This window comes from Arachis hypogaea, chromosome 20, assembly GCF_003086295.3.
Source record: "Arachis hypogaea cultivar Tifrunner chromosome 20, arahy.Tifrunner.gnm2.J5K5, whole genome shotgun sequence".
NCBI classification, from domain to species: domain Eukaryota; kingdom Viridiplantae; phylum Streptophyta; class Magnoliopsida; order Fabales; family Fabaceae; genus Arachis; species Arachis hypogaea.
The window spans coordinates 117,436,480-117,462,484 of NC_092055.1; the positions used below are offsets into that span (position 1 = coordinate 117,436,480).

Here is a 26,005-nt window from a genome sequence, read left to right on the forward strand (position 1 = left end):
GAACATCGATATTTGGATCATTTCCAAGGTCGTGTTGCATCATTCACATCCTTGCTGTGCAAATCAAGCAGAGATGCTTAAACAATACAGAGAACTAAGCATGTCCGTGCGTCGTACAATAGAGAAGAACGAGGAAGCCGGAATCAGACCAAGCAAAATTTACCAATCATTTGTGACAGTAGCGGAGGGTTACCGCGAGTTAAATTTTATCGAAAAGATGTGAGAAATTACATCACGAGAGAAGTGCGGAATGTCATCAGAACTAGAGGATGCAAAAGAATTTGGGAAATACTTATTAAAACTGAAAGAGAAGAATCAGAATTTCTTTTTCGAGCTCGAACTCGAGGATGATCAGTCGATTAAGCTTGCTTTTTGGGTGGACGCAAGGAGCAGGGCCGCCTGTGAGTATTTCGGAGATGGTATTTCATTCGACACCACCTACAATACAAATAGGTAATATGCTGTTTTGGTTTATGATGTTGAATTAATGTTGTTTTATAAATCTGCACACTACAAGAAAAAAGGCCTATCGGCACACATTTTTCTTGCCACGCTTTTAAAGTGTGGCCAAAAGTGGTCAATGGGCACGCTTTTATGAGGGTGGCAGCTAATTTGTGATTTGGCCACTTTTTTTTGCCACACTTAAAAAGCGTGGCCATAGAGAGAAACAGGCATGCTTTAAAAGCGTGGCTAATTTGTCTTAACCCTGCAAAAGTGTACCGATAAAGTTCACCCCAAAATTTTATTTCCCACATTTTTTTCTAAGTTATCTTTTAACCTAGCTATAGAAGTGATATGATAACAGCTGATACACTTCACTGTTATTCCCAAATTCACTTTTAACCTAGAAGCAAGCTGCCGTCACACCCAGGAAGCTGCCGTTGCACCAAGTCGATCGCCATGACCCTCACACCCAGCATGCTCGCCTTCATGTTCATCTAACCCTCACACCCAGCCCTTTATCTAACCCTCACACCCAACCCACTCTCTGTCGCACCCAAACCCTAAATCACTTTCTCATTCACCACTCTCATCACTACTCCGTGATTAACTGTGCCTGGAGCTCCGCCGTCTTTATTTCACCGCGCCTCGAGCTCTGCAGTGCACGATTCACTGCGTCTCAAGCTCTGTTGTCTCTCCGTCTTGAGCATCACCTCCTTCGTCAGACCAGGGTCGCAGCCGAGCTGCCATCCCCTTCTCTATCGCTCCTAGGCATCGGCATGCCCTCCTACTCCCTCAGTGGTCTCTGTCTCGCAAACCCTCGTTGGATTCGGAATCCTCTGTCTTTGTCTCAATCGGCACCGTAAGCACTGGTAAGTCTTTCTTCCCTGATTCTCTGTGTCTCTATTTTGGACTAATTAACAGAAAGAGAAATCTTTCCCCAATTAGGCACTCCTGCCTAAAGTTCTTGGAAGTAGCAGAAGATAATTCGCTGAAAGTGAACGTTTGTGCAGCAATGTTATTGCTCCCTGTGTCTTTGTTTCCATCTTTGTTTAATATTTTAGGTTTTGTTTGTTGGCCTCCCTTTGACTTGTTCTGATAATTATTATTTAGTTAGTTAAATCCATGTTAAATTTGTAGATGAATCTTAAACTTATGTTACATTGGCATGTATTTTTTAGATGAATTTTGCAAAGGGAGTTGGAGGCGGTGGGAAGAGGTTGGTGGTGCTTGATGAAATGTACAAGAGGGATATTTTGATCCCTACAGCTGGTGGAGCCTCCATCACCATTAGAGGGGTCTCTGAGGACATTCGTTGTGATAAAGGGGATAGAATAAGGTTCAAATCCGATGTGCTTGAGTTCAACCAGGTCCTCCTTTTTCTCTATATCTTCTTCTCTGTTTCATTTGTAAGATGCCAATTAGTTAGAAAGCTTTGTTATATCACTATGTTTGGGTTTTAAGATCTTTATCTGAATCTTTTTTAAACTTTCAGATGTCTGAGTTGTTAAATCAGAAATCGGCAGTGCAAGGGAAAATACCTTCTGGCTATTTCAATGCTCTTTTTGATTTAAGTGGTAACTGGTTGAGGGATGCTGCTGACATCAAGTATCTTGCTATTGATGGTTATTTCATTTCGCTTGACTATTTACATCTAACAGCTTCTCCACTTGTGCTGCAAGAGGAAGTTAAGAAGTCTGTTCCTGCTCAATGGGACCTGGCGACATTGGCTAGGTAAACACCACGCCCCTACTATGTTTAGTAAGTAGAGTGGCGAATTCACTAAATTAATCTTTGTATTCCTGGTGTAAATATTGAGTGTCTTGAATTCAATTCGTTGTTGGTTGTTATACATTCATCATTTTGGCGATCCTACAAAATTTAGCCTAGTTGTTGTCTTATTGATGAACCGAACAGACTAATGAAAGAGTTTCGACATTGATAGCACCCATCTCATTTGATGTGGAGTGATCTTGACAGTTTGATATGGTGTTTAAGTTTGGGTTTCTATGTTGATTCGTATGTGATGCTGATGAATTTTGTTAGGCAGGTTCATTCAGACATATGGTACACACATAGTAGTAGGTATGGCTATTGGTGGTCAAGATGTAATCTGTGTCAAACAGAAGCATTCTTCAAAGATTTCTCCTGGTGATCTCAGAAGACATTTAGAAGATCTTGGAGATTTTCTGTTTTCAAATGTAAGGAGTCCTTCTTTACTACAGAGGCAGACAACCGATGACAAACAGAAGGTATTTTGCTTTATCATCTACAAATTTACCAGTTTCACTAGTTTGTTACTTTTAGAGCAAATAGTTATCAGAACAAAGCCTTAGAGCAAATAGTTACATTGGCATGTATTTTTTAGATGAATATTAAACTTATGTTAGTATTATAGAATACATTGGCATGTATATATTGTAGTGCACCAGCATATGACTATACAAGACAGGTTATGAAAGGGTAATAGGTTCTAGGGTATTTTACACCAACCTCACCTATGGTTAAATGATATTGTATAATGTACCGCTTGATTTTCATGCCTACACTAAACCTCCTAAGGTTACTGTAATTTGTTGTAAAGCACCACTACTAGATTATTGCATACAATTATAAAGTAAGTATATGGTATGAAGTTGATTATTATCTTCTGGGGTGACCAAATGTTTGCATCCAACTCCTCTGTAGGCCATCCATTATTTTGGTTTGAAAGGAACAAGCATGTTTGATGTTGATAACTTTCCTGGCTTTCAAATTGGTGAGTTTTCTTTTCAAATCCTAAATATAGTTCCAAGGAGCTTGGACTTCGGAGTTCGATGATAGCAGGCCCTACCAAGAAGGTTTTGAACGTGCTTAAGAAGAATGGTACATATTGCTCTTCTAAAACAGAAATCTGTTAACTTGATGTCTTAGTTTTAACTTGGTTCAACCGAAATCTCCTAAGTGGTCGAGAATTTCTCTATTTGCATGGCATGGTCGAGAGTTTCTATTTAGCTTGTTTGTTTCATATTTTCGATTTAGCTATTCATACAATTCCTTCATACTTGGTCGGGGCATATATGCCAAAACATTAAAACCTAATGATTTGTGATCAATTAAAATTCTTCTGCTTCTACTTAATGGAGCACCTCATATCAATACTTTTACTTCTGCTTCTACTTACTGCTATTATTATTATTTTTATCAGTGCACAAAGTGATGGCAAATCTGATCATGTAGGAGTTGAAAGCTAGAGGAATTAACAATGAGCACACTCTTGCTTATCAGGTTAGTTTGAACCTCATTTAACTTGCTTTTTAATTGCTGAATTGTTGGCTTACCTTTTTGAGCCTCTGTTTCTTATGGAATTGTTGGGTGAATTTCCAAAGTCGAGTGGGCCCGGTACAGTGGTTGAAATCATATACAGATGAAACTCTCGTTGAGCTTGGTCAGAAAGGTGTGAGGAGTCTTTTAGCTGTTCCAGTGAGGTACATTATTTTTGGACTTTTACCCCTGTTTTTAATTTTTAATCGTGTTTTTCATTAGACACTGTTGAAAGTTGTGAAATATCCTTAAGAGTAAAAGACGCTCCTCCTCCTTGTATCTCAGCTTTGTGAGTGAGCACATAGAGACCCCTGAAGAAATTGACATGGAGTACAGGAAGTTGGCTCCTGAATCTGGCATCAAGAAATCTGGCATCAATGACTCTTCCCCATACAAAGCTTCTGTGATCCCTTTCATTGACTCCAGACACATCCTTATAAGTAATCCACAGGTTCCCATAAAATTTTTGAACCATTAATTGCCTCACTTGTGTGTACGAATTGCACAGATACTGCCATCCTTTTCTCTGAATCTCACGCTGAATTTTTGGATATTCATCTAGTTGGAGATTAAACCGCACTTCTGGTAGAACCGGCCTCTTGCCAGTAACATCATAAAAGTGCTCTTCATGTAGTTTAGAGCGGAATCTTCTTGAATCATAGAAATAACAGAATAAAACAACAAAGTGACAACACCAAACTTAAAACTGTTGCTCGTCCTCGATCAAAATAAAGAAATACAAAGGGGAAGAAGAAAGGAGAGAAGAATTTTAAATAGAAGAAAATAAAAATCAATGCTAAAAGTTTTTTTTGAACGGAAATAATTAAACAGAAGAAGTAGGAGAAAAGAAGGGGGTTATGGACATAGGAGGAGGGCGTGAAGGGTTGCGGTCTTGAAAGGGAAGGGACTGGCTTGTGTGGTTGGAGAGGGAAGAAGATGTGTGTTTATAAGGTAGAGGGGGGCTGTGTCTATAACGGATGAGAGAAAGGAGGAATAGAGGAAGCTGGGAATGTAGTGAATTTATGTGTTTGTTATGAGGACGGGTTGAAGGTTGGTGGTAGGAATGGAAGGAGTGGGGTCGGTTTTTTATAGAAGAAGGGTTAGGTGAGGGATGGATCACGGGCGAAAATCTTGGTCAAAGGGGGGGGGGGGCGTTGGGGGTCACGTTATTTGGGAAAGGCTGAGGGGGATCACATGTGGGTATTGGGAAAGCAAGAGGGGAGGGTTGCAGTGTATGGGAAGTTGGGTTGTGGAATGGAATATATTGGGAAGGGGGGTGAGATTCGGTTAAGGGGGAAGAGAAGTCAGGAGGGGTTCAGGGGTTGGTGGGGTAGGCTTAGTAGAAAGTGCATGAAGGAATAAATAAATAGGTAAGGTAAAAAGGGAAAGGATCAATCAGAGGGAAGCCATGTGATATGGTTGGGATATGTGGGATCACGTTTGGCAAAAAATTAGGAACAATGAATCAGCTGGTGTCGAACTTGGGGATAGTGGCGTACGGCGTCGTGACTCACACAGTGGATATCTCCTCCCCACGCCAAACTTGAGGAAGCTCAAGTTTGGCGCCAACCCTTACTTTTTTTTTTCCGTTGAATTTCCTACGCCGAATGCCAGGGGAGCCAAGTTCGGCGTCCCCCTGGCAGAGAACTTTTCCTTTTTATGCGCAACAATGGCGCCAAACTTGAAGAACCTGAAGTTCGGCACTATCTCTTCCCCTTTTTCTCTCCTTTATGTCATTCTCCACGCCAGACTTGGGATTTTCCAAGTTCGGCGTGGGCCTTCCAGAGCCTAATTCCTCTTGTGCACGCACACACGTCGCCGAACTTGAGTGGCCCAAGTTTGGCATCAAGATTACAGACCCAAATTACCCTGATTCATGTAGCACTCGGTGCCAACTTGGAAATCCCAAGTTTGGCGCCAACCAATCCAAATTAGCTGTCTCCAGAGCTAGCAAAAATTCTTCTAAGTGTCTAGTTCTTGTTCTAAAATTTCTGCATGATCAAAATATACGTAAAACAAGGGAAAAACAGTAAAAACTCAATAAATGTCAAACAAATAATAAAATCAACGCAACGAAAAATAAACCAAGGATACGAAATTATCGGGTTGCCTCCAGACAAGCGCTTCTTTAACGTCACTAGTTTGACGGTCAGTTCCACTAATTCAGTAGATGAGCGGACCTTTGGCGATCAATCTCGCCTCCAAGATAGTGCTTCAACCTCTGGCCATTCACTGTAAACTTCCTGTCAGAATTCTCTTCCTGAATCTCCACATGACAATACGGTGAAACTCTGGTAACCAAAAACGGTCCTGACCACCGGGATTTCAGCTTCCCGGGAAAGAGTTTGATCTTTGAATTGAACAGAAGCACCCTCTGACTTGGCTCAAAAACTCTAATGACAATCTTCTTATCATGTCATATCTTAGTTCTCTCCTTATAGAGCTTGGCATTCTCATAGGCTAAATATCTGAATTCATCAAGCTCATTCAATTGAAGCATTCTTTTAATTCTTGCAGCCTGAGCATCAAGGTTCAGATACTTGATTGCCCAGTAAGCTTTATGCTCCAGCTCAACTGGCAAGTGACAGGCTTTACCATAGACCAGCTGATAAGAGGATATGCCAATAGGAGTCTTATAAGCTGTCCAGTAAGCCCAGAGAGCATCATCAAGCTTACTAGACCAGTCCTTTCTTGAGACGCTGACGGTCTTCTCTAGAATCTTCTTTAGTTCCCTGTTGGAAACCTTAACCTGTCCACTTGTCTGAGGGTGATAAGGGGTTGCCACTTTATGACGGACTCCATATCTCTGCAGAAGTGAGTCTAGCTGTCTGTCATAGAAGTGACTTCCACCATCACTAATGAGTGTCCTCGGGATACCAAACCGGCTGAAAATATATCTTTGAAGAAAGCTCATCATCACTTTGGCATCATTGGTGGGTAGAGCCACAGCTTCCACCCACTTGGACACATAATCAACTGCCACTAGGATATAGTTGTTGGAATATGATGGTGGAAAAGGTCCCAGGAAATCAATACCCCACACATCAAATAACTCAACCTTAAGAATCCCCTGCTGTGGCATCTCATGGTTGGCAGGAAGATTCTTAGCTCTTTCACACCTATCACAGTGCTTCACAAATTCTCTTGAATCTTTGAAGAGAGTTGGCCAGTAAAAATCGCTCTGAAGGACCTTTGTAGCTGTCCTTTCACCACCAAAGTGGCCCCATAATCAGAGCCATGATAGTGCCAAAGAATTTGTTGTGTCTTCTCATCTGAAACACATCTCCGGATTATACCATCTGAGCATCTTCTAAAAAGGTATGGCTCCTCCCAAAAGTAGTACTTTGCATCAGTTAGTAGCTTTTTCACCTGTTGTCTGCCGTACTCCTTTGGAATGAAATTCATGGCTTTATAATTTGCAATGTCTGAAAACCATGGAGCCTGCTAAATGAGGAATAGTTGCTCATCTGGAAATGTCTCAGTCACAGCTGTGGGTGATTGTACTCCTTCTTCAGGCTCAATTCTGGAAAGGTGGTCAGCCACTTGATTTTCTGACCCTTTCCTTTCTTTTATCTCAATATCAAACTCTTGAAGGAGTAGCACTCATCTGATTAATCTTGGTTTAGAATCTTGTTTGGTTAGAAGGTACTTCAAAGCAACATGATCAATAAACAATAACCTTAGAACCAATTAAATAGGTCCTAAAGTTATAAAAAACATACAGCATCATTTAACACACGGCTAGCATAGTAAATGACATGTATAAGCTTGCCATGCCTCTGTCCTAAAACAGCTCCTATAGCAAAATCACTAGCATCACACATTAATTCAAATGGTAAATCCCAGTCAGGGGGAGCTATAATGGGAGCAGAGATAAGGTTTGCCTTCAGAGTTTCAAAATCATGCAGGCATTCAGCATCAAACACAAAAGGAACATCAACAACTAATAGGTTGCTCAATGGTTTAGCAATTTTTGAAAAATCCTTTATAAATCTTCTATAAAACCCTGCATGACCCAAGAAACTCCTGACTGCCTTAACATTAAATGGTGGTGGTAATTTTTCAATTACCTATACCTTTGCTCTATCAACCTCAATCCCCTTGTTTGAAATCCAGTGTCCAAGAATAATACCTTCTGTAACCATAAAATGACATTTTTCCAATTTAAAACAAGGTTTGATTCTTGACACCGTTTCAAGACCAGAGATAAGTTCTTAAGGCAGGATTCAAAAGAATTACCAAAGACAGAAAAATCATCCATAAATACCTCAATGAACTTTTCAACCATATCAGAAAAAATGGAAAGCATACACCTCTGAAAAGTTGTTGGAGCATTACAAAGTCCAAATGGCATTCTTCTGTAAGCAAATACTCCAAAAGGGTATGTGAATGCTGTCTTCTCTTGAATTTGAGGGTCTACTGCAATTTGGTTATATCCAGAATATCCATCTAGAAAACAATAAAAAGCATGACCAGCTAACCTCTCAAGTATCTGATCAATGAAAGGTAGGGGAAAGTGATCTTTCCTTGTAGCAGTGTTGAGCCTCCTGTAGTCTATGCACATTCTCCATCCTGTGACTGTCCTTATAGGAATAAGCTCATTCTTTTCATTCTTGATCACTGTCATCCATCCTTTCTTGGGAACTACCTACACAGGGCTTACCCAAGGACTGTCAGAAATAGGATAAATAATGCCGGCTTCCCATAGTTTTATTACCTCTTTTTGGACCACCTCTTTCATAGTTGGGTTGAGTCTCCTTTGTGGTTGCACAAACGGTTTAGCATCATCTTCAAGAAGGATTTTGTGCATACACTTGGTTGGACTAATCCCCTTTAAATCACCAATGGTCCACCCAAGAGCTGTTTTATGGCTCCTGAGCACTGTAATAAGTGCCTCTTCCTCTCCAGGCTTCAGGGAAGAGATAATAATCACTGGATATAACTCATTTTCACCCAAGAACACATATTTCAGAGAAGGAGGCAATGGTTTGAGCTCAAGCTTGGGGACTTCCTCCCCCCTTTTAGGCGTGTTCACCATTGTTTTTTGGGGTGGTGAATCATCAATTTCCACTAATTCATACTCAGAAATAGGATCCAGAACATCATCAAGTACCTCAGCTTCCAGTACCTCTTGAACAAGTGGTTCAACAACATCAACTCTCATACACCCTTCAGAATCATTAGGGTGTTTGAGTGCTTTAAATACATTAAGGACCACCTGTTCTTCATTGACCCTCAGGGTTAATTCACCCTTTTGCACATCAATCAAAGCTCTACCTGTAGCTAAAAAGGGTCTAGCAAGAATAATAGAGGATTTTGCATCTTCTTCCATATCCAATATAACAAAATCAGCAGGAAAAATAAATTGTCCTACTTTCACAAGTAAATCCTCAACAATACCCATAAAAAATTTAATAGAAAGATCAGCAAGTTGAAGAGAAATACGAGTGGATTTTACCTCCTCAATTTGAAGCTTTTTCATCACTGAAAGTAGCATGAGATTGATGCTAGCTCCAAGATCACATAAAACTCTCTGAATAGTGACATCTCTGATGGTACAAGGAATGACAAAGCTTCCTGGATCTTGCATCTTCTCAGGAAGGTTATGTTGAATAATAGCACTGCATTCCTTGGTCAACACCACTGTCTCTTGTTCCTTCCAATTCCTTTTGTTAGTCAACAATTCTTTCACGAATTTAGCATAGAGAGGCATTTGCACAAGAGCCTCTGCAAAAAGAATGTTGATTTGCAGCTTCTTGAAGACTTCTAAAAATCTAGAGAATTGCTTGTCCTTGGAAGCCTTCTGAAGCCTTTGAGGGTATGGCATTTTAGGCTTGTACTCAGGAGCCTTAGGTAATGAGGGATAAGTGTCAAGAGAGTCTGGGAATGGGTTGTCTGCACGCTTTGGAGGGACGTGCTCTACTTCTTCCTTCTTCTCCTCTAGAGCTTCTTTTTCAACTAGCTCCTCATTGAACTTGGTCTCAGAACCAGCTACTTTACCACTTCTCAATTGAATAGCATTGCAATCTTTTCTTGGGTTAACCACTGTGTCACCAAGAAATGTACTTGAAGACCTCTAAGGTATTTGCTTGCTCAACTGCCCCATTTGCACCTCCAGGTTTCTAATGGAAGCTCTGGTTTTCTGCATAAAACTATTCATCATGGTCTCCCAGTTAGAATTCTGCTGGGGTTGAGAATTTTCCTGCTGAGGTGGTTGTTGTTGATGAGACTAAAATTTGCAATTATTATGATTATTCTGCTGAAAACTGCCTTGAGAATTATTGTTGAAATTCTGAGATCTCTGAGGTTGGTCTCTCCACCCAAAATTTGGGTGATTTCTTCATCTCTGATTGTAGGTCTTAGAGTATGGATCATTATTGGGGTTTCTAGGACCATTCCCCATGTAGTTGACCTGTTCAGAAGAAGATTGAGCATAATCATAATTCTCATTTTGCATAAAATTACTTGTCATGTCATAAGAGGCTTCTTGAGGTGCATTCTGAGTGTTGACAGCTGAAACTTGCATTCCACTCAAATGTTGAGTAATTAGACTTATTTGCTGAGACAAAAGTTTGTTCTGAGCAAGAAGAGCATCAACAGCTTCCACTTCCAAAACGGCTCTCTTCTGAGGGGTCTCAGAGTTCATAGATTCCTGTTGGAGGATTATAAGTATTGGTTGTTAGCAACCAACTCAATAAGCTAAGTAGTCTCCTCTGGTATCTTCTTCATGTGCAAAGAACCACCTGCAGAATTATCTAAGTGCATCTTGGACATTTCACATAGGCCCTCATAAAAAATATCCTGCTGAGTCCATCTAGAGAACATGTCCAGAGGGCATTGCTTAGTTAGTAACTTGAATCTCTCCCAAGCTTCATAAAGGGTCTCACCATCTTTCTGATGAGCGGATAATTTATACACTTTTTGGTATTGTTTTTATATAGTTTTTAGTATGATTTAGTTAGTTTTTAGTATATTTTTATTAGTTTTTAAATAAAAATCACATTTCTGGACTTTACTATGAGTTTGTGTGTTTTTCTGTGATTTCAGGTAATTTCTGGCTGAAATTGAGGGACTTGAGCAAAAATCAGATTCAGAGGCTAAAGAAGGACTGTAGATACTGTTGGATTCTGACCTCCTTGCACTCAAAGTGGATTTTCTGGAGCTAAAGGAGTTTAAATGGCGCACTCTTAATTGCGTTGGAAAGTAGACATCCGGGGCTTTCCAAAAATATATAATAGTCCATACTTTGCCCGAGTTTAGACGACGCAAACTGGGGTTCAACGCCAGTTTTCTGCCCTATTCTGGAGTTAAACGCCAGAAACAGGTTGCAAAGCAAAGTTAAACACCAGAAACAGGTTACAAACTGGAATTTACCTCCAAGGAAGACCTCTACACGTGAAAGCTTCAATACTCAGCCCAAGCACACACCAAGTAGGCCCCAGAAGTGGATTTCTGCATCATTTACTTATTTCTGTAACCCTAGTAACTAGTTTAGTATAAATAGGACTTTTTACTATTGTGTTAGGAATCTTTGACTAGTTTTATGCTATTTGAGACCTTTAGGGAGGCTGGCCATTTGGCCATGCCTGGACATTGTTCTTATGTATTTTCAATGGTAGAGTTTCTACACACCATAGATTAAGGTGTGGAGCTCTGCTGTTCCTCATGAATTAATGCAAAGTACTATTGTTTTTCTATTCAATTCAAGCCTATTTCTTCTCTAAGATATTCATTCGCACACAAGAACATGATGAATGTGATGATTATGTGATGCTCATCATCATTCTCACTTATGAACGCGTGCCTGACAAACACTTCCGTTCTACATGAAAGCAAGCTTGAATGCATATCTCTTAGCTTCCTGATCGTGAGATCAGAGTCTTCGTGGTATAGGCTAGAATTATTGGCGGCTATTCTTGAGATCCGGAAAGTCTAAACCTTGTCTGTGGTATTCCGAGTAGGATCTGGGAAGGGATGGCTGTGACGAGCTTCAAACTCGCGAGTGCTGGGCGTAGTGACAGACGCAAAAAGATTATTGAATCCTATTCCAGTATGATCGAGGACCGACAGATGATTAGCCGTGCGGTGACAGCGCATTTTGGACCATTTTAACTGAGAGGACGGGAAGTAGCCATTGATAACGGTGATGCCCAACATACAGCTTGCCATAGAAAGGAGTATGAAGGATTGGATGAAGACAGTAGGAAAGCAGAGATTCAGAAGGAACAAAAACATCCCCATACGCTTATCTGAAATTCTCACCAATGAGTTACACAAGTATCTCTATCTTTATTTTACGTTTTATTTATCTTTTAATTATTAAAACTCTATAACCATTTGAATCCGCCTGACTGAGATTTGCAAGATGACCATAGCTTGCTTCAAGCCGACAATCTCCGTGGGATCGACCCTTACTCACGTAAGGTTTATTACTTGGACGACCCAGTGCACTTGCTGGTTAGTTGTGCGAAGTTGTGACAAAGAACTAAGATTATGAACGTGCGTATAAAGTTTTTGGCGCCGTTACCAAGGAATGAACGATCACGATTTCGTGCACCACTTTCTGTCTGAAAGTTTGAACCTCCACCCTTAGCTTAGTCAACTTTTGAGGTGGGAAAATTTTAGTTAGAAATCCAGTGACAACCTTATCCCAAGTATCCAAACTCTTCTTGGATTGAGAATCTAACCACAACTTTACTCTATCCTTTACAGCAAATGAGAAGAGCATGAGTTTGTATACCTCAGGATTCACTCCATTGGTCTTCACTGTATCACAAATCTGCAGGAAACTAGAAAAATAAATTGATTTGGGTCTTCCTGAGGGAGTCCATGATATTGACAATTCTGTTGCACAAGAGTAACTAGCTGTGGCTTCTGTTCAAAGTTGTTTGCAGCTATAGGAGGCACCACAATACTCTTGCCATAAAGATCTGCATTAGGAGCAGTGTAAGAACCAAGCACTCTTCTAGGTTGCTCATTTCCATTCAGATTTGCCATATTGGCATTAGCAGCATTATTATGATCCATGGTGGACTCTGCAGTATTGTAAAGTCTTGCGTGTTGCAAACGCCACCTCAAAGTCCTTTCAGGTTCAGGATCAAAGTCTAATAGAGGTTCTTTGTCCCTGTTCCTGCTCATAAACAGACAGAAGACAAGAAAAGATGAGATTCTCTACGTCAGAGTGTAGAGAATTCCCAGTGAGGTAACCTGTGTAAAGAAGTAAAATAAAAATACTAAACAAATAAAATAGTAAAAATTCAAAAATGACGACTGAAATTAGAGATAAAAATTCGAAAATTAATAGGCAATTTAAACAGGAAAAATAAAATCAACTAGGTAACACCAAACTTAATTTCAGAAATTAAGGAAAAATATTAGTGCTAATTTTCGAAAATATTAAAGCAAAAATTTAATAAAATTAAAACTAAAATGCCTAATCTAAGCAATCAAAAAATTAATAGTTGTTAATTACAGTCAATCCCCGGCAACGGCGCCAAAAACTTAGTGTGGAATTTAAAGTCCACAAACTAACCGGCAAGTGCACCGGGTCGTACCAAGTAGTACCTCAGGTGAATGAGGGTCGATCCCACAAGGATTGATAGATCAAGCAACAATGATTGAGTGATTGGCTTTGTCAGACAAACAGAAAATAGTGTTGAGAGTTCAAAAGCATTAACAGTAAATTCAGAGAATTAAATAAGTAAGCAGTGAACAAGTAGTGAATAATATATGGAGAAACAGTTAAGACTTCAGATTTATCTATTTTCCGGATTGAATTTTCTTACTAACTATTTTAATCATGGAAGATTCAATTCATGGCAAACTATATGTGACTAAACCCTAATTCCTTAGACCTTTTTAGTCTCCTCTAACCTTCATCAACCGCCAATTCCTTGGTCACTTGATTCCAATTAAAGGGTGAAGTTCAATTCTAGTTTATATGCCATAAAAACCCTAATTACCCAAATATAAGAGGATTATATGTCACTTATCCCGTTAAGTCCAAATAATCAGAAATTTAGGAGAAATTATTTTTAAGTTGTTGTTCAAGTAAAGAGCTTTTCCAAGTTATACAAGAACTCAATTAGAACAAGGGTCATACTTCCATTCCACTCAAATTCATAAGATAAAGAACAAAAATAATTCCTAAAATAGAAATCAATACATGAATTAAAATAGAAAAATAATAGTATCAATCCATACAATAGAAAGAGCTCCTAATAACCTTAACAGTGGAGTTTTAGTTGCTCATGGTTCAGAAAGAAAACTAGGATTCAGAAAAATAATAAATTGCAGAATGAGGTAGAAGAGAAGAGAAGAGCCCAAAGGGCTGATTCTTTTCCCTTTTATATCTAATCCTAATTAATGTAAAAATATATTTTCTAAAACTAAATAATATCTTTTTCTAATTATAAATAAAATAAAATTTAATCAAAACTGAATGAATGATTTGTGCGAGCCTTTGGACGAGGTTGGGGACCACTGGCTTCATTAGGGTTGGCACCAAACTTGGAAGAATCCAAGTTTGGCGTGGAGGAGGTAGAGAATTCTTCTTTTGCTTCTTGGCCTGTGGCGCCAAACTTGACAATGGTCAAGTTTGGCGTGGAGTGATGCGCACAACTTTCCTTGCATCCTTTGAGTTGGCGCCGAACTTGAGTTTCCATTGATTTGGCGCCGAACTTGAGTGAACTCAAGTTCGGCGTGGAGATGGCAGTGTGAATTCTCCTTGGAGCTTCTTGGTGGTGCCAAACTTGGAAAAATCTAAATTTGGTGTGGAGGTTGTGCGTGGAGCTTCCTTTGGAGCGTTGATGCTGGCGCCGAACTTGAGTAAACTCAAGTTCGGCGTGGGGATGGCAGCAAGCTGATGAGCGGATATTTTATACGCTTTTTGGGGTTAATTTCATATAGTTTTGAGTATGTTCTCGTCAGTTTTTAGTCTATTTTCATTAGTTTTTAGGAAAAATTCATATTTCTGGACTTTACTATGAGTTGTGTATTTTTCTGTAATTTCAGGTATTTTTCTGGCTGAAATTGAAGGAGCTGAGCAAAAATCTGATTCAGGCTGAAAAAGGACTACTGATGCTGTTGGATTCTGACCTCCCTGCACTCAAAGTGGATTTTCTGGATCTACAGAACTTGAAATGGCATGCTTCCAATTGCGTTGAAAAGTAGACATCCAGGGCTTTCCAGCAATATATAATAGTCCATACTTTGCACAAGGATAGACGACGTAAACTGGCGTTCAACGCCAGTTCTCTGCCCAATTCTGGCGTCCAGCGCCAGAAAAGGATCAAAAACTGGAGTTGAATGCCCAAACTGGCACAAAAACTGGCGTTCAACTCCACAAATGGCCTCTGCACGTGAATTGCTTAAGTCTCAGCCCCAGCACACACCAAGTGGGCCCCAGAAGTGGATCTCTGCATCATCCATCATAGTCCACTCATATTTTGTAACCCTAGGCTACTAGTTTAGTATTTAAACGACTTTTAGAGACTTATTTTTGTATCTCATGACATTTTCAGATCTAAACTTTGTATTCTCTGACAGCATGAGTCTCTAAACCCCATTGTTGGGGGTGAGGAGCTCTGCTGTGTCCCGATGAATTAATGCAAGTATTTCTGTTTTTCATTCAAACACGCTTGTTCCTATCTAAGATGTTCATTCACGCTTAACTGTGATGATGGTGATGATCTGTGACATTCATCACCTTCCTCAAACAACGAACGTGTGCCTGACAACCACCTCCGTTCTACATACGATTGAATGAGTATCTCTTAGATTCCTTAATCAGAATCTCCGTGGTATAAGCTAGAATTGATGGCGGCATTCATGAGAATCCGGAAAGTCTAAACCTTGTCTGTGGTATTCCGAGTAGGATTCAAGGATTGAATGACTGTGACGAGCTTCAAACTCCTGAAGGCTGGGCGTTAGTGACAGATGCAAAAGGATAGTAAATCCTATTCCAACCGGATCGAGAACCAACCGGTGATTAGCCGTGCTGTGACAGAGCGCGTGAGCGTAGTTTTCACTGGAAGGATGGAAGGTAGCCATTGACAACGGTGATCCACCAACACACAGCTTGCCATAGGAGGACGTGCGTGCGTGAATCAGAAGACAGAGGAAAGCAGAGATTCAGAAGACAAAGCATCTCCAAAACTCCAACATATTCTCCATTACTGCACAACAAGTAACCTTTAATTTATGCTCTCTTGGTTATTCACAATTCAACTGATAAACATAATTGACTTCCTGACTAAGATTTACAAAATAACCATAGATTGCTTCAATCCAACAATCTCTGTGGGATTCGACCCTTACTCACGTAAGGTATTACTTGGACGACCCAGTGCACTTGCTGGTTAGTGGTACGAGTTGTGAAAAGTGTGATTCACAATTCGTGCACCAAGTTTTTGGCGCCGTTGCCGGGGATTGTTCGTGTTTGAACAACTGTCGGATTATTCTGTTGCTTAGATTAGGAAAAATCTTTCTTTTTTGGTTTAGAGTCTTTCATTATTTATCCCTTGTTAAAACACTTTAAATTTATAGCTCAGTTAATTAGAACGTGGTGTTTATGTTCATGATAATTGGCTATCATATTTTTTAAAACCTTTTTCAAAAATAATTTTTTCTCTTAAATCCTGTGCCAAACTTTAAGTTTGGTGTTTTCTTGTTGAGTTCCCTTTGGTTTTCAAAAATTTTGGTTGGGTTTTCTAAAAATTTTAAGTTTGGTGTTCTTTCTTCATGTTCTTGTGTTCTTGTGAGTCTTCAAAGTGTTCTTGAGTTTTCCTTGTGTCTTGATCTTAAAATTTTTAAGTTTGGTGTTCCTTGGTGTTTTCCCTCCAAAATTTTCAAAAACAAGGAGCATTAGAGCTAAAAATTTTAAATCTTGTACTATCTTATTGTTTTTCTCTCTCCTCACTAAATTCAAAAATATCTTTTCAAAATATCTCTTCTAACTTCCTAACTTCTTATCTTTTCAAAATCTGTTTCAACTAACCAACTAACTTTTTGTTTGTTTCTTAACTTTTTCAAAACTACCTAACTAACTCTCTCTCTCTCTAATTTTCGAAAATATCTTCCATCTTTTTCAAAAATTTCTTTTTTTTATTAACTAATTAATTTTTATTTTTTTTACGAAAAAATTTTTTTTTTTATTTCAAAATTCAAATTCTTTTTAGTTATTTTATTTTATTTAAGTATTTACTTCTTATAAAATAAAATAAATAAAAAGATAAATCAGTCCAAGTTATATCCATATATCCATCATGGACATAAGTGGAGATGGACAGTCCAGGAGGACTTTGGGGTCATATTCTAACCCCTCTACTGCTTCATATGGGAGTAGCATATGCATACCCGCCATTGGAGTTAGTAGCTTTGAGTTGAATCCTCAGCTCATTATCATGGTGCAGCAAAGTTGCCAGTATTTCGGTCTTCCACAAGAAGAACCTACAGAGTTTCTGGCACAATTTTTACAAATTGCTGACACAGTACATGATAAGGAAATAGATCAGGATGTCTACAGACTATTACTGTTTCCATTTGCTGTAAAAGATCAAGCTAAGAGGTGGTTAAATAACCAACCTAAGGCCAGCATAAGAACATGGGAACAGCTGACAGAAAAATTTCTGAATCAATATTGTCCCCCAAAAAGGATGACACAGCTAAGGCTGGACATCCAAGGCTTTAAACAAGGAGATAATGAATCCCTTTATGATGCCTGGGAGAGATACAGAGAGATGCTACGAAAATGCCCCTCTGAAATGTTTTCAGAGTGGGTTCAGTTAGACATCTTCTACTATGGGCTTGCAGAAGGAGCTCAGATGTCTCTAGATTACTCAGCTGGTGGATCTATCCATATGAGAAAGACAATCGAAGAGGCTCAAGAGCTCATTGATACAGTTGCCAGGAATCAGCATCTGTATCTAAGCAGCAACCCTTCCATGAATGAAGAGGTTAAAACAGTAACTGCTGAATTCAGTACTGTAAAACAAGCTGCTGAATTCAATCAGCAATTGGATTTTCTAACAAAACAGCTAGCTGAATTCAAAGATAGGCTACAGGAGACAAGGATAGCTAATATACATATGGACGAACAGTTTAAGCAAACAAAGCAGCAGCTATCAAGGCAAATAGCAGAAGAATGCCAAGCAGTTCAATTAAGAAGTGGGAAAACATTAAATACCCCACCTCAAGGCATCAAAAATTCAAGAAATGAGCGACCCACCAAAGATTCACCTAAGGACAGTAAGAGCCCAGGGAAAAATGATTCTGGCACTAAAACGCCAGAAAATGGGTGGAAGGCTGGCGCTGAACGCCCAGACCATGCCCAAAACTGGCGTTCAGCGCCAGAAACAAGGCAGGATTGGCGTTCAACGCCAGAAATGGGCAAGAATCTGGCGTTGAACGCCCAAATGGGGCATAATCCAGCATTGAACGCCCAAAATGGTCACATTTCTGGCGTTCAGGCGCCAGGAACAGACAGTGAGTTGGCGTCTAACGTCACTCCAGCTTCTGACTCTGGTACTCAATTGCCAGTGAGGGATCAGACACACACAAGTGCTGATAACAACCCCTCTAAAAAGGCTTCTTTAACCACTAAGGTTGAGGAATATAAAGCCAAGATACCTTATCCTCAAAAACTCCGGAAAGAGGAGCAGGATAAGCAATTTGCTCGCTTTGCAGATTATCTAAGAACTCTTGAAATAAAGATTCCATTTGCAGAGGCACTTGAGCAAATACCTTCTTATGCCAAGTTCATGAAAGAGATATTGAGTCATAAAAAGGAGTGGAGAGAAACAGAAAGAGTTCTCCTCACTGAAGAATGCAGTGCAGTCATTCTGAAAAGCTTTCCTGAAAAGCTTAAAGACCCTGGGAGTTTTCTGATACCATGCATATTGGAAGGTGATTGCACCAAGACAGCCTTATGCGATCTTGGGGCAAGCATCAACCTAATACCTGCATCCACTATCAGGAAGCTTGGCTTAACTGAAGAAGTTAAACCAACCCGGATATGTCTCCAACTTGCTGATGGTTCCACTAAATACCCATCAGGCGTGATTGAGGACATGATTGTCAGAGTTGGGCCATTCGCCTTTCCCACTGACTTTGTTGTGCTGGAAATGGAGGAGCACAAGAGTGCCACTCTCATTCTAGGAAGACCCTTCCTAGCAACTGGACGATCCCTCATTGACGTCCAACAGGGGGAAATAACCCTGAGAGTCAACGATGACGAGTTCAAGTTGAACGCTGTCAAAGCCATGCAGCATCCAGACACATCAACAGACTGCATGAAAGTTGACCTTATTGACTCTTTGGTAGAAGAGATCAACATGGCTGAGAGTCTCGAATCAGAGTTGGAAGACATCTTTAAAGATGTTCAGCCTGATTTGGAGGATTCAGGGGACATGAAAGAGCCTCTGAACTTTCTTCTGAAAGAGGAAAAACCTCCTAAACCAGAGCTCAAGCCACTGCCACCATCCTTGAAATATGCATTTCTAGGAGAAGGTGACACTTTTCCAGTGATCATAAGCTCTGCTTTAAATTCACAGGAAGAGGAAGCACTTATTCAAGTGCTAAGGACACACAAGACAGCTCTTGGGTGGTCCATAGGTGACCTTAAGGGCATAAGCCCAGCTAGATGCATGCACAAAATCTTATTGGAGGATAATGCCAAACCAGTGGTTCAACCACAGAGGCGGCTAAATCCAGCCATGAAGGAAGTGGTGCAGAAAGAGGTCACCAAATTACTAGAGGCTGGGATTATTTATCCCATTTTTGATAGCCCCTGGGTGAGCCCTGTTCAAGTCGTCCCAAAAAAGGGAGGCATGACAGTGATTCATAATGAAAAAAATGAACTGGTTCCTACAAGAACAGTTACAGGGTGGCGCATGTGTATTGACTACAGAAGGCTCAATACAGCCACCAGAAAGGATCATTTTCCTTTACCATTCATAGACCAGATGCTAGAGAGACTAGCAGGTCATGATTATTACTGCTTTTTGGATGGCTACTCAGGCTATAACCAGATTGCAGTAGATCCCCAGGATCAAGAGAAAACAGCATTCACATGTCCATTCGGAGTGTTTGCTTATAAAAGGATTCCCTTTGGGCTATGCAATGCACCTGCAACCTTCCAGAGATGCATGCTCTCTATTTTCTCTGATATGGTGGAAAAATTTCTGGAAGTCTTCATGGATGACTTCTCAGTATATGGAGACTCATTCAGCTCCTGTCTTGATCACCTAAAACTTGTTCTGAAAAGATGCCAAGAAACCAACCTAGTTTTAAACTGGGAAAAGTGTCACTTCATGGTGACTGAAGGAATTGTTCTTGGGCATAAAATCTCAAACAAGGGAATAGAGGTGGATCAAGCAAAAATAGAGGTAATTGAAAAATTACCACCACCTGCCAATGTTAAGGCAATCAGAAGCTTTCTGGGGCATGCAGGATTCTATAGGAGGTTTATAAAGGATTTTTCAAAAATCGCAAAACCTCTAAGCAATCTGCTAGCTGCTGACATGCCATTTGTGTTTGACACAGAGTGCCTGCAGGCGTTTGAAACGCTGAAAGCTAAGCTGGTCACAGCACCAGTCATTTCTGCACCAGACTGGACATTACCATTTGAGCTAATGTGTGATGCCAGTGATCATGCCATTGGTGCAGTATTGGGACAGAGGCATGACAAGCTTCTGCATGTCATTTATTATGCCAGTCGCGTTTTAAATGATGCCCAGAAAAATTACACAACCACAGAAAAGGAATTACTTGCAGTGGTTTACGCCATTGACAAGTTCAGATCCTACTTAGTAGGATCAAAGGTGATTGTGTACACTGACCATGCTGCTCTTAAGTATCTACTCACAAAGCAGGATTCAAAACCCAGGCTCATCAGATGGGTATTGCTTCTGCAAGAGTTTGATATAGAAATAAGAGACAGAAAAGGGACAGAGAACCAAGTAGCTGATCATCTGTCCCGGATAGAGCCAGTGGAAGGGACGTCCCTTCCCTTCCTTGAGATCTCTGAGACGTTCCCTGATGAGCATCTATTTGCCATTCAGGAAGCACCATGGTTTGCCGATATTGCAAACTATAAAGCTGCAAGGTTCATACCCAAGGAGTACAATAGAATACAAAAAAAGAAACTAATTACTGATGCAAAGTACTACTTGTGGGATGAGCCCTATCTCTTTAAGAGATGTGCAAACGGAATTATCCGTAGGTGTGTCCCCAGAGAGGAAGCACAGAGAATCCTATGGCATTGCCATGGATCTCAATATGGAGGCCATTTCGGAGGTGAGCGAGCAGCCACCAAGGTCCTCCAATGTGGCTTCTATTGGCCCACACTCTATAAAGATTCCCGAGAGTTTGTACGTAATTGTGACAGTTGCCAAAGAGCTGGTAATCTGCCTCATGGTTACGCCATGCCTCAACAAGGAATCTTGAAAATAGAGTTGTTTGATGTATGGGGAATTGACTTCATGGGACCTTTCCCACCATCATACTTAAACACTTATATTCTGGTGGCAGTTGACTATGTATCAAAATGGGTTGAGGCTATTGCCACACCCACCAATGATACTAAAACAGTGCTGAAGTTTCTCCAGAAACATATCTTTAGCAGGTTTGGTGTCCCTAGAGTGTTAATCAGTGATGGGGGCACTCACTTCTGCAATAAACAGCTTTACTCTGCCATGGTTCGGTATGGAATTCGCCACAAAGTGGCCACTCCATATCATCCACAAACCAACGGGCAAGCTGAAGTCTCTAACAGAGAATTAAAGAGAATCCTGGAACGGACAGTAAATACCCGTAGAAAGGATTGGGCAAGGAGCTTGGATGATGCTCTGTGGACTTACAGAACAGCATTCAAGACCCCTATAGGGACCTCTCCATACCAACTCGTGTATGGTAAGGCATGCCACTTGCCCGTGGAACTGGAACATAAGGCCTACTGGGCAACCAGATTCCTAAACTTAGATGCCAAATTAGCAGGAGAAAAACGATTGCTCCAGCTAAATGAGCTAGAGGAATTCAGATTCACAGCTTTCGAAAATGCCAAGCTTTATAAAGAAAAATAAAAAAAATGGCATGACAGAAAGCTGTCATCTAGAATCTTTGAACCAGGACAGAAGGTCCTGTTGTTTAACTCTAGACTCAGGCTATTTCCCGGGAAACTGAAATCCCGGTGGAGGGGACCATACGTGATTACAAGTGTGTCACCATATGGTTACGTGGAGCTTCAAGATATTGATTCTGATAAGAAGTTCATTGTCAATGGACAAAGAATCAAGCATTATCTTGAAGGCAACATTGAGCAAGAATGCTCAAGGCTGAAGCTAGATTAAAAGCTCAGCAAGGTCCAGCTAAAGACAATAAAGAAGCGCTTTCTGGGAGGCAACCCAGCCATGGGGCATTAATCCTCTAAGCATTTTGCCCTATTTTTCTTTTTTATTTGTTTATATAAAGTTTACTGACACTAAGGTAAAGGATCAATTGCATAAGTTTATAGGGTTACAGAAGGAATTTGCACACAAAACAGAGATTGGAAGCTCAATGGCAAGAAAACGCCAGTAAAGGGGCATTTTGGGCGTTCAGCGCCCGAAATGGGCATCCACTGGGCGCTGAACGCCAGTAATGGCAGCAATTGGGCGTTCAACGCCAGAAATGGCCACCCACTGGGCGTTGAACGCCAGGAATGGCAGCAACTGGGCGCTGAACGCCCAGGAGATCAGCATTTGGGCGCTAAACGCCCAAAACAGGCAGTGTTTGGGCGTTCAAACGCCAGGAGGACAGGGAGGAGCCAAATCCAGTAATCCCACACGTATTTCCATTTTAATTTCAAATTTTATGCTTCAATGCATGATTTTTACATGAACATATCAAGAACCCTGATTTCTAAAATCCTTAATTTCTAAAAATCCATCTTTCCAAATTCAATCCAACTCTTTTCAAAATCTTTTCTGAAAACAAATCTATCTTTTTCACTCAAAAATCTTTTCAACTAATCCATATCTTTTTCAAATATCCATATTATCTTTTTCAAAATTCAGAGTTATCTTTTTCAAAAATCTATCATATCTTTTCAAAATTAAACTCTATCTTCTATCTTATCTTTTTCAACTCAATCTTTTTATCTTATCTCTTCCAATTTTTCGAAAACCCACCCCCCACCCCTTTAAATTGGGTTCGGCCTCCCCCCTCCTTCATCAACAAGTGCTACTCAATCTCCTTCTATCCCTCTCCTTTCTTTTCTTTTGCTTGAGGACAAGCAAACCTCTAAGTTTGGTGTGTTTATCCGAGATCACTACTAAGATTATGGCTCTCAAAGGAAAACAATCCACTCCAAGAGGCAAGAAAGAGAGCGTTCCAAAATCACTTTGGAATCAAGGGAAGTTCTTATCTAAAGAACATTCAGACCATTATCTTAAAGTAATGGGTCTGAGATCAGTAATCCCGGAAGTGAGATTCGATCTGAAAGAAGATGAATATCCGGAGATCCAGGAGCAAATTCGAACCAGGAACTGGGAAGTCTTAGCTAATCCTGAAACGAAAGTAGGAAGAAACATGGTCCAGGAGTTCTATGCTAATATGTGGCAGACTGACAAGCAAAGACTATCTGGAACAGCCTGCTACGAATTTCGGACCATGGTCAGGGGAAAGATTGTTCATACCACCCCTGACAAGATCAGAGAGATATTAAAGCTACCTCAGCTAAAGGATGATCCAGACTCCTTCAACAGGAGGATGATGAGAGTAGACATTGGCCTGGATAAGATTCTAGAGGACATATGTATCCCTGGAGCCAGGTGGACCACCAACACAAAGGGCGTCCCAAATCAACTCAAGAGAGAGGATCTCAAACCAGTTGCCAGAGGATGGCTGGACTTCATTGGGCGTTCTTTGTTGCCCACTAGCAACCGTTCTGAAGTCACAGTTAAAAGAGCAGTGATGATTCATTGCATCATGATGGGAAAAGAAGTGGAGGTTCATCAGCTGATTTCAACTGAGCTCTATAAGATTGCTAACAAAAATTCAAAAGAGGCCAGGTTGGCTTATCCAAGCGTGATTTCTCTGCTCTGCAAGGACGCTGGAGTCAAGATGGGAATAACTGAATATATCCTAATTGAAAAGTCAATCACCAAAGCATCAATGGAGAGACAACAAGCACAGGAGGATCTTATCAAGAAGAGAGCACAGGAATTCCTCCCAGAGATTCCTCAAGCGGAATATTGGGAATATCTTGAGACGTCTGTCACTAAGATACAGGAAGCTATGGAGCAAATAATAAAACAACAGAAGGAACACAGTCAAATGCTGACCCAGATGTTTAAAGAACAAGAGGAGCAGGGACGTGACTTAAGGGAACTGAAGCGCCAAAAGTCTTCTGTCATACCAAGCCTCCCAAGGATCAGAGGAACCCCCATACCCCCAGAATAAAGGTTGTTAATTTCCAATTTCTGCCTTAACTCTGTGACAGTGTCCTTATAAAAAGTTTACCTTAGAAGTCATATAATAGTAATTAGTATCTATTTGATTTTATCTCCAATTAAGCTGTAGTTTATTTTTCTCATCATCATTAAACATGAATAAAATAGTAGATCTTTTGAATAAGAAGCAATAAAATTTCGAGTTTAATAAAAGAAATTCTAATTGGTTAAATGTGGTGGCAATGCTTTCTGTCTTCTGAATGAATGCTTGAACAGTGCATATGTCTTTTGAATTTGTTGTTTAAGACTGTTAAATATGTTGGCTCTTGAAAGAATGATGAACATGAGACATGTTATTGATAATCTGAAAATCATAAAAATGATTCTTGAAGCAAGAAAAAGCAGCAAAGAACAAAGCTTGCAGAAAAAAAAAAAAGAGAGAAGCAAGCAGAAAAAGCCAAAAGCTCTTAAAACCAAAAGGCAAGGGCAAATAAAAAGGATCCCAAGGCTTTGAGCATCAGTGGATAGGAGGGCCTAAAGGAATAAAATCCTGGTCTAAGTGGCTAAACCAAGCTGTCCCTAACCATGTGCTTGTGGCGTGAAGGTGTCAAGTGAAAACTTGAGACTGAGCGGTTAAAGTCAAGGTCCAAGCGAAAAAAAGAGTGTGCTTAAGAACTCTGGACACCTCTAATTGGGGACTTTAGCAAAGCTGAGTCACAATCTGAAAAGGTTCACCCAGTTATGTGTCTGTGGCATTTATGTATCCGGTGGTAATACTGGAAAAAAAGTGCTTAGGGCCACGGCCAAGACTCATAAAGAAGCTGTGTTCAAGAATCATCACACTGAACTAAGAGAATCAATAACACTATCTGAATTCTGAGTTCCTATAGATGCCAATCACTCTGAGCTTCAATGGATAAAGTGAGATGCCAAAACTGTTCAGAAGCAAAAAGCTACTAGTCCCGCTCATCTAATTAGAATCTGAGCTTCATTCAAAAACTCTGAGATATTAATGCTTCTCAACCTATTAGTCTTCTATTTTATTTGTCTAGTTGCTTGAGGACAAGCAACAGTTTAAGTTTGGTGTTGTGATGAGCGGATATTTTATACGCTTTTTGGGGTTAATTTCATATAGTTTTGAGTATGTTCTCGTCAGTTTTTAGTCTATTTTCATTAGTTTTTAGGAAAAATTCATATTTCTGGACTTTACTATGAGTTGTGTGTTTTTCTGTAATTTCAGGTATTTTTCTGGCTGAAATTGAAGGAGCTGAGCAAAAATCTTATTCAGGCTGAAAAAGGACTGCTGATGCTGTTGGATTCTGACCTCCCTGCACTCAAAGTGGATTTTCTATAGCTACAGAACTCGAAATGGCATGCTTCTAATTGCGTTGGAAAGTAGACATCCAGGGCTTTCCAGCAATATATAATAGTCCATACTTTGCACAAGGATAGACGACGTAAACTGGCGTTCAACGCCAGTTCTCTGCCCAATTCTGGCGTCCAGCGCCAGAAAAGGATAAAAAACTGGAGTTGAACGCCCAAACTGGCACAAAAACTGGCGTTCAACTCCACAAATGGCCTCTGCACGTGAATTGCTTAAGTCTCAGCCCCAGCACACACCAAGTGGGCCCCAGAAGTGGATCTCTGCATCATCCATCATAGTCCACTCATATTTTGTAACCCTAGGCTACTAGTTTAGTATTTAAACGACTTTTAGAGACTTATTTTTGTATCTCATGACATTTTCAGATCTAAACTTTGTATTCTCTGACAGCATGAGTCTCTAAACCCCATTGTTGGGGGTGAGGAGCTCTGCTGTGTCCCGATGAATT

The 26,005-nt window shown here is 40.3% G+C and overlaps 1 protein-coding gene and 1 pseudogene across 1 annotated transcript; both read left to right on the top strand.

The window, feature by feature from the left end:
• The first annotated feature begins 250 nt into the window (after window positions 1-250).
• LOC140183175 (MACPF domain-containing protein NSL1-like) lies at window positions 251-2,236 on the top strand. The gene is made up of 5 exons (XM_072231197.1): window positions 251-419; window positions 1,167-1,313; window positions 1,506-1,510; window positions 1,623-1,811; window positions 1,937-2,236. Exons 1-5 carry the CDS (start codon window positions 251-253, stop codon window positions 2,177-2,179), a joined length of 753 nt encoding a protein of 250 aa, XP_072087298.1. The 3' UTR covers window positions 2,180-2,236.
• Window positions 2,237-10,564: 8,328 nt separating this feature from the next.
• Window positions 10,565-10,666, top strand: LOC112787186 (small nucleolar RNA R71; annotated as a pseudogene).
• The last annotated feature ends 15,339 nt before the right edge of the window (window positions 10,667-26,005 follow it).